This window comes from Hippichthys cyanospilos, chromosome 20 (genome assembly GCF_059441005.1).
Source record: "Hippichthys cyanospilos isolate Australia breed blue-spotted pipefish chromosome 20, RoL_Hcya_1.0, whole genome shotgun sequence".
NCBI classification, from domain to species: Eukaryota; Metazoa; Chordata; class Actinopteri; order Syngnathiformes; family Syngnathidae; genus Hippichthys; species Hippichthys cyanospilos.
The window spans coordinates 14,465,423-14,475,000 of record NC_142388.1 but is presented as its reverse complement, the minus strand read 5'-3'; the positions used below and the strand labels follow the sequence as shown (position 1 = coordinate 14,475,000).

At 38.6% G+C, this 9,578-nt stretch overlaps 1 protein-coding gene across 1 annotated transcript in view; it reads left to right on the top strand.

The window, feature by feature from the left end:
• The window catches only part of mdn1 (midasin AAA ATPase 1), a 197,189-nt gene that overhangs the window by 121 nt on the left and 187,490 nt on the right, over positions 1–9,578 (top strand). Inside the window, exons 1-6 of the mRNA XM_088402728.1 lie at positions 1–143; positions 349–575; positions 1,932–2,156; positions 2,954–3,061; positions 3,202–3,388; positions 5,407–5,616. The exon at positions 1–143 is cut by the window's left edge and continues 121 nt beyond it. Of these exons, the coding sequence (XP_088258854.1) occupies positions 48–143; positions 349–575; positions 1,932–2,156; positions 2,954–3,061; positions 3,202–3,388; positions 5,407–5,616 (1,053 nt within the window). The 5' untranslated portion in view covers positions 1–47. The remainder of the gene's footprint in view (positions 144–348; positions 576–1,931; positions 2,157–2,953; positions 3,062–3,201; positions 3,389–5,406; positions 5,617–9,578) is intronic.

Sequence of the window (9,578 nt, the reverse complement as noted above, 5' to 3'; positions counted from 1 at the left end):
CAAACGTCCGACCCCATACACTCGTTCTGAAGGAAATCAACGATACGATGGACAATTTAGAACTGAGCCCATCGAGACTGGCGACGTTATGTAGCCTTATCGATGAAAGTCATAGCGAACTCAGACAATATCTTAAGAAGCAGGTTTGTTTGAAACCGATTTTAAAGTAGATGTGTTTGTCGTTTTGTAGTATTGATTTACCTGTTTACCTGATAATGGCGCCCTGTAAATGTTACTAACGTATAACGTGCTCTTGGACTATTTTGTGTCCTTGTTAACCGCGTGAATCACTTGAAGAAATATAACATAACGTTGCAGAGTCATTTTTTTCCCTTGGTATTTTTTCAGCTATGGAGTCAGCAGGACAGACAACGCATTTTGGAGTGTCTGGCCGAGGAGCTCCTGGAGAAGGATTCAACATTGTTAATTGCAAGACACCTGCGACCCCTTATTCTGGATTTACTGGAGCGGAATGCAGAGAGGGTTAAAACAAACGGCAGGATCAACCACGATCTCCACGAGCGTCTTTGTGTGGCCCTCAGCAAACTTATTTGCATTAATTCTGATGCTAGGGCGTGAGTCTTGCATTTTTCACTTGCTTTCCACAATTTCATCCAACTGATAGCAGCTCTTTTTAAATCCCCGTAGTTCATACTGGGTAATTATGTGAAGGGTAAGCCCTTCGTGTAATTCACCTCATTGTTATTATTGTGTTAAAGCTGACATTCCGTACATGTAAAAACAATCATTCGGTATTTGTCTGAAGGCTGAGGCCTGCCCATATTCACGCTTTCTTTGCCATTGACAAGAATTTGTGTCACGTAAAATACTATAGTATACCAGTATTTTTGTAAATTTTTTTTCCTCACCAATTCTCACCAATCCAACTTTGACATGTTCCAAAAATTCATCCCTTCTGAACTTCCATTTTTCTCATTACTCAAATTCTCCCTGTTGGCATGTTTTCGTTTCCAATGGTAAAATGAACATTAAACATTGAAATGATATCAATTTTAAACTCGTAACAATCAGAACATTCAATTTACCTTAGTAACAAATTTCAACATACCAAAAGGTCACACTTACCATATTGTACATTTTTCTGCTGATTTTCAGCCCAAAAAATTCACAAAATCTTCAATTCCAATTTATTCACCTCTATTTTGACATTTATTCACTCGTTCACACTATTCAAATTAAGCAGCATTCAATAAGTGAATACTCTTCAACTCTGTTTTTCTCTTTCTGAATTTTTTTTTCACGAAATTCACTATTTTCCACCAAAAAGTCACTATTATTTTTGAAGTACACAAAAAGCACAGTCGATTCTTATTTGAATAATATTACCTTGCCTAAACTTACCTTACAGATGATCCGCAACATGCACAAAAAAATCGCAGTAGTCAAAAATACTTGCAAAAGCTTTCAGATTTATTTTTTCTTGAATAGTTTCTTCTCTTTTTTTCAAACAGTTCCAATTTTAAACGGCTCAGCTTTCTGATGCCTGAATTTCCCAAGTACCAAAAATTAAACACTGCCATCATTAAACTACATACAAATATATATATATATATATATATATATATATATATATATATATATATATATATATAAAATGTCCTGCATGTTTTCCAGTTTTCTCTCTCAAACACAACTGATTCAAATGATTAGGATTATTTCCAAGATCCAGCAGAGCTTGTTGATGAGCTAATGGGTTAAATCAGGTGTGTTGGGAAGAGAAAACTGGAAAACATGCAGGACACCGGCGAGGGCCGGAATTGAGCAGCACTGCATTAGACCTCAATACTATGGTTAAGAAGGCGTGGGAACGAAACTGCTGTGACATTGCAAATGGGAATGTTTTAATTTGCCTTAACTTAATAAATCTAGATATATAAAAGAAACATATGTTTTTTGCTTATAAATTTAAGGTTTGCGGCAAGATACTTCACTGATGCCCCTCCAGTGTTTCAGAGACTCTTCTTCACTAGTGAAGAGGCATCGACTGTTCAATATGGTCCTCGGCGAATGAAATTGCGTGACCTCATGGCTGCAACTCTTCGTTTTCTCAAGAGTGACTGTGCCAAGTTTGAAAAGCTATGGGACTGGAGTCCATGTGTTTCTCTGTTGCTCATGAGTGATGTCCTGGTTCGAGAGTAAGTACTGTCATGAAATTACCTTTATTTTGTTGATGCAGCGGGAAGTGTTAAGTGAATGTTCATGAGATGTCTTCACAATGCTCATGATTGGCATGTGGAAGGCGGCCATTATTGTCTGTTTACTTTTTAGAAAACTTGCCTAGCAGCTCATAGGCTAGGTGCTGCTTTGGGAAACATCAACTGGAATAAAAATCACCTAACCAATTGTTGTGCCCCTTGCATACATGTAACACGAGTGAGGAAAAGTGCTGTAGAATATAGAGGGATGGATGGATGTCAAAAGAGACTTGTTCAAGAGATACGATTCAAACAAAGTACAAAAGTTAGCATTAGTTACAAGAAAACAGGACTCATTTGGCTAAAAGAGCAGGAGTGTTTTACTAGAGTGTTAACATTGTAATTTTGGCTCAATTTGATCAGATACTGTTTTTTGGCTGATATCGAGCCCTTATCAGTATTGAATCAGGACACACCCAAAAACATTATTTTCAGATATTTTAAAGCATTTAATTAGAGATTTGTTTCCCCATTGGTGAAAGAAAAATGACAGACCTCAGAAGTTGCAGATGAATCACTACTCAGCAAAGTGATGTACATGCACTGAAATTGGTCAGGCAATTAAAAACACTGTGAAAACAGTAAGTTAACACAATTAATAAATAAATGAGTAATATAAATTAAAAAATAGACCATAATCCTTTGGTTTGAATTGTTTCAGCTCCTCACAATTGTGCTTCTGCTGCCCTTTTTTGAGGTGCCTCAAAATGACATTTTATTCTTATTCTTTTGAACAGATACACTGCTCATTGCTTAGCACTGGTCACTCATATGACTGATCATCAGAAAAACATCTTTTTGAGTAAGATTCTGACAAATGATGAGATTCTGCAGATGAAAATAAGGTATGTTATCAAAATATAAGTTGTCAATATAATATTATTTTGTTTTAGCACCACCAAAAATATACTCACATAAACGTATACTACAGATTTGTTTAGAAGATGCACTGTAAATATATCATTTTGTTTGTTTCTTTGTTCAGAGCCTTTGAAGATATTCAACAGATGTCAGTAGAAAAAGCCCTAGTGTTAGCCAATCACGGGTCAGCCTTTTGGTGCAAAGAAAATAAAGATACCTCTGGCCAGTTTATGTCAGAGGATTTGTCTCATAATGTTGTGGAAATCTGTGGCATTGTGCTTTCTCGAAGACGTCAAAACCAGGTTGAGCAGGTAAGAATATTACATTTTTCACAAAATGTGACAGACTTCATATCTGCCTGAGCTCAGAGGCGCTGGGTCTTCGCTTGAACAGTTGAAGGATTCTGTGTAACGTGCAATGACCTATTGTGTACGGGCCTATATTTTTGTTAGACTTCCATTGTTTAATCTTGGCAAGTCAGGCGTCCAGGTTGCAGCACTTGCACGGATCTGTTATTTCTGAAGGCCTTTATAGTGGGGTATCATCAGCATAGCATTGAAAACTAATAGCATGTTTACATATATCGCCATGAGGGATCATATAGAGATGTTAAATAGTGAAGGACCAAGTCTTGCCTCCTGTGGGACACTGCACGAAACACGTGTGTGTGTGTGTGTGTGTGTGTGTATATATGTGTGTATATATGTGTGTGTATATATATATATATATATATATATATATATATATATATATACACATACACATCCTTCCTCTGAAATATGGTGGGTTCATCACAACAGATTGACACCTGAACAAAATAACACTTATTTTTTTCTCCTTTTTTTCATGACTCTCCTAAGCAACTTCAGGCTTGCTCAAAACTACCAAACATTCAATCATTTTTAGGATTTTAACTCTTTAAATGCCAGTTAAACTATTTGAACGTTTCTTTTTTGGAGTCTTGTTTTATTTTTTTTTAGCTACTTTATGGGGCCCATTTAGCCGGCTTATGTGGGCGCCCCATGTGGCACCCATGTAACTAAAACCAATTGGGTCCCACACAGTTTTCCCAGTTCCATACCACGCCCACTTAAATTCAATATAGGGCCCATGTCCATGTTACCCAGTTCCAGCCCAGCCTCATGAAGCCCACATATGTACTTCATGGGGCCCATTTAGCTTGCCTATGTGGGCTTCATATTTGGAGCCCACATTTCTGAAAAAATATGAGGCCCTGAAAATTTGCCCTGTTTATGCCCATGCCCACTTAGCCCACTTACAACTTTTATGGGGCTCATACAGCCAGCCCACATGGGCTTCACAAGTGAGGGCCATGTTGCTGAAACTATGTGGGACCTCCAAAATTTGCCCAGTTCAAGCCCATACCCACTCAGTACCCACATAGCCCGTATTTAACCCTGGTGGGGCCCACAATGACATGCTGGCTGGGCAGTGACCTAGACTAAGTATACTATGTGTGTTGTAACAGTCCAGCCTAGTGCCATTTATCTTTAGCCTTAACGACTCCACAACCGTTCTAGGCTCGCTACTCGTCTGGGACCCGACATGCTCTAATGTGAGAAGTCATCAAACAGTAATCTATGTTTTCAGAAAGAGTGATGGCATGGTGCCTTCCCAGCTAGGGTTAAGGTCGTCCTTTTTCAGTAGGTTGGGCCGGCCCCAGAAAGAGGACCAAGAGGACCATTACAAACTGGAAACCTTGCTCACTACGGAAACTAGCTATCCGCCGATTAAGCGAGAATAATCTGTTAAACCTCTCATCATTGCCTCTGGCAGGCACAGGGCCAGAGACAACTACTCAATGCTGACTCATCTTTCTAGCGCGATTAAATCCTTGCTAAATTCTTATTTGTAATCTCAAACTGCCCCAATCTCGTATCATTGGAGCAGACATGTATCACTACATCTGGGGCATCATGGCTCGGCGGTAGAGTGATCGTCTCACAGCTGAGAGGCTGTGGGTTCGATCCCCCGACCATCATGTCCATGTCGAAGTGTCCTTGAGCAAGACACTGAACCCCTAAATGCTCTTGATGCTGCGTCATCAGTAGGTAAATGACTTGTTAGTGTAATGTGTTTTGAGTACCCAAGGTAGAAAAGCTGTGTATAAGTGAAAATCCATTTACCATCACTAATATTTGATTAATTAGTGTTTGCACTGTGCTGGTGTCTAGGCCACGGAACGGATTAATCTCGTAAACCGGGGGCCCACTGTATACACACACACACATTGTATATATGTGTTTGTACAGTATGTACGTGTGTGCATGTTTGTGTTCTGTAGTTTAATTTTAATTGCTGTTTGTAGGTAAAGGAAATGGACATGGTAATGGTCGACTCAACCTGCCTCAATTTGAAAAGACTGGCATTGGCTGTGGCTTCACAGAAGCCTGTGCTCCTTGAGGGGCCTATCGGATGTGGTAAAACTGCTCTGGTGGAATTTTTGGCTGCTGTTACAGGTCACACAAAATCTACAAAGATTCTAAAGGTCCAACTTGGTGATCAAACAGACAGTAAGGTAAGACATTTAGCCTAAAACAATTAATTTTGAAAATGAAAATAAAAGGTATTACTCAAAAAAAGTTACTCAATTTGTTATGCAATTTTGAAACCTGTGTGTGTGTGCACCAGATTTTCGTGGGCCATTAAATAGCCTTTAAAGTTATTAAATGGGTTATGTAAACATTACCATTAAAAAGCACAAAACGCAATATCTGGAGCATTAAAAAGTGAAACAGAATTGATCAGTGTTGCCTTTACATTTCTTTTGAAGCGCTAGACCATTGCTCCTGAATCTTAGCCGCTAGTGCTTGGAGGTGTAGTACTATACAGTATATCACCATGACGCATGTGTTTTGAAAAGCTGTTTCAAAAAATATTTTTTCTGCAACAAGTGGGTGAATTTATGACCTCTGTAAATTCATGACCTCTGTAAATGTTCATAAACAGGCCATACTTGGACATTCAACAAATTATAGCTAATTTTTAAGTGCATTTTAGCATTATGTTGCAATTGACTTCAGTGTGCTACACATACTCACCAATCTTTGTCGATCTAGGTTCAATTTACAACTGGGGCTGCTTTTTTAGAACATTTTTGTGGTCCTGCGGAGTCATTCTGTACAAATTGCACAGGAATTTTATTAGGTATCTTTTTTTCATGCTGGTGTGTGCAAAATTTCATGAATTTTGTGCATATTAAGACACTCAAAATTGAAAGAATTTTCTTGGCAAGTGACTTCTTGCCACAGAAACAGCATTTGATGAAAAATCACCATCTTTATGTTTTGAATCATTCTTTTGAACCCAGTCCAAAAAAAAAAAAAAATCATTAAAGACATTTCCCTTAGTCTGTAGATGGTACTACCACCTCGATGGAAAAATAAATTGGTCGACGTCTCCGCGACTGGACTCAACACATTTGTAAAATTTTGAGAAGATAGAATCATCTGGGTGAAGTTACAGCAGCTTTTATTATGAAGGTTAATCATCAGACTTTGTGGGGTTTAGAAAGTCCAAGGTCTTTTTTTTCCCGGTTGTTGTCTCAAGGCATCCTAGATGTCCAATCAGTGATCTAGTCACTTAACAAGTTGCTACATTGAGCATTTTCAGGTGATGGGCTTGTGTTGGCTTTGGAGAACCAGCACTACCCCTGTATACGATTTATGTATGTATGTATGTATGTATTCCTATATATTGCTAGTGTTGGGCTAATCTTTTATTATGTCATAATGTCCTAGACACATGATTTTTTTACAGGGAGGCATATTTTCAAATCAAGTTTTTTTTTACATCAAAATATGAGAATTTTGAGTGCTCAAAAACATAGTGAGCGAGTGCTGATTGATGACATCAAAATATGATATTTTGAGCACAGAAAATGATTTTGCTCACTTAAAATCTCCATTGCTTTTTCACGATGTTCACCTTGTTCACCTTCTCCTGCCAAAGTCAGTGTGATGCGATCGTCTTGACTTTTTCCGGGTGAACGTAACAAGCACTCTAATTGGAGACTAGACAGTCAATCAGTGTACTTTTGATGGTGTTGTGCAGGCCTGGTCACCAGTCACTTGCCAACGAGTCCTACCTCCAGGTCTGGCTCTAACGTGGGGTCCTGGTGACCTGCGTCCAGGCAAGGGAAAACCGGATGCAACATTTTTCTCATCATAAGGTGTTAATGAGCCATGCATTGTTTGGTTCCTCTTAGTCTGCACAATAATCCCACTGGGCAAATTTGTGTACATTATGCATTTTGGTTTAAAAAAAAAAAGTAGATACACAAACTCAGAACATGATTCAGATAGGCAGGATAATGACATCCCTGGTAACCGAGCGTCATGTATTTACTCTTCCTGGTAAAGGTTGAAAGCCGGTGGGTGCAGCAATTCAGCCAACAATTTGCCATTTGTGGTCTTTTGAAAGCGCTGTTACAAAACTACAATTGTCAGCCATGGAGGCATTCTATTGCTTTTCACAATGTTCTGATTCAGTTTGTCCCTTTTGTAAATTATAACCACTAGATGAGACATGTCCAAAGTCCGGCCTGGGGGCCAAATGCAACCCGTGGTCAATTTCCATCTGGCCTGCAGCCTCCGTCATAAAATCAATAGTCTGGCCCGCATGGAGAATTAATACATTGGGCAGCAGCGCTGTTACCTGCGTGCGCTAAATGTTGCCATCTCTAGGCTCAATTAGGAACAGCAAATTAGTATATGAGTAATTTTTTAAAATGGCAACAATCAACAAAAGGAGGAAAGTTGAGCTGCAGTGTGACACAGTGAGCTGCGGTCAGCACCAGCAGCTTTATATCGCCAACTTTTACTTTCAGCTGGATAAGGACAAGTTTCCGGGAGATTCGAGCATTTGGTAAGAAAATGCTAAGCTTGTTCGGGTCGTTGACATTCTCGGTTATGGTCTTAAATAAGAGCCATGTGAGGGCGACTCTCACTTAAAACATGTTTTGCGCATCCATACTACTGCCATAGAGCCACACCTGGCCTTTGTCCTGCACTCCAGATCTCAGTTTCACCCATCAAACTCATGCGGACAAGTCATTTTTTATTCACGATAAGTCTGAAAACGTTTTCTTTTGTTTTGTTTTAAAGATTTCACTCCAGAATTATAAACATTGAAAAATCCAATCAACATTTATAGTGACTAATTTCATATTTTAAATGAACCCTGCACTTGTTGATATGACTATTACTTGCTCTTTTCTCTGTTATTGTGTTTAAAAATTCTATAAATATTAAACTGCCATGGTGAGATATTTTATTACGTTTCAAATGTAATTTGCACCCAAGAGTACAATTACTTCTGTTCAACAGACAGGTTTGACACAGTGAGCTATTTACTGTAAGCGGGGTTGGGGGCTCAATGGACCAGGATTCTTAGGTATTAAACTCAAATGGTAGCACTGGCATTCCACTTATGTTTTTTCCTCATGATATGCTTGAGTAACTGTCAAGCTTCAATCCAACATTGGGGTTGATGCAAATGACATCCCTGCTGTGAAAATGTGATTTTGAATTACCGTACTATCCGCACCATAAGACGCACCAGATTATAAGGCGCACCATCAATGGCCGGCCATGTTTCTAAAAACGCCACATATAAGTCGCACCTGATTATAAGGCGCACATAGAGTTGAAACCATAGTACTGGCTGGAGTTGCATTATGCATCCACTAGATAGAGTTGCGTTATGCAGCCACTAGATGGTGCTTTACTAAAGGGAATGTATTAAAAACAATCAGCGAAGTCATCAAACTTTATTAATAGAATATAAACCTCATTCATACAATATAAGCGTTGTATGGATATTATACTAAGAAATATTTTGTTTAAAAAAAATCAGATAAAACAGAATGCGTTATTGGTAATAGCTATCAAACTTCTTAACAGGAGCCGCAGAGGGCAGAATAGATCCAGATCAAGCCATGCACTTGTGAATGCTGTGCCGCAATTCTTTTGATTTTCCCCTCTGCATGCATTATATATTTTTGACCAGCTATTTCGTTATGGAGCGCAAAGAAGTTAGCAATAAACGGAATTCAGGGAAATTTAAACTGCAAACATGCAACGGTATGAGTTTGGAGCCAAGCGCGGGTGAAGGCTGGTGCCACTGACTTTTTAATTTTTTCCTCTGCGTGCATTATATATTTTTGAGCCGCTATTATGATATGGAGCACAAAGAAGTTAAGAATCAACGAAAGTCAGGGAAATTTAAAAACCAAAAAGTTAGTGTTAAAAAAGTGAAGTTAAGTGATTATTCGATTTCAATATTTAATGTCAATTCAATTTTGATATGCATGTTTCAAATTAACCAAAACACATGCTTAAGATAGCTGAAATGAAAATATAAAAGCAAATGTTAAACAGAGAACGGCTCGCTGAAATGTATTTAAATTAATTGCTGTTATATGTAAAGAACGCCTTCCAAGGTTGGCCCCCTCACATTTTTAACACACCAAATCTGGCC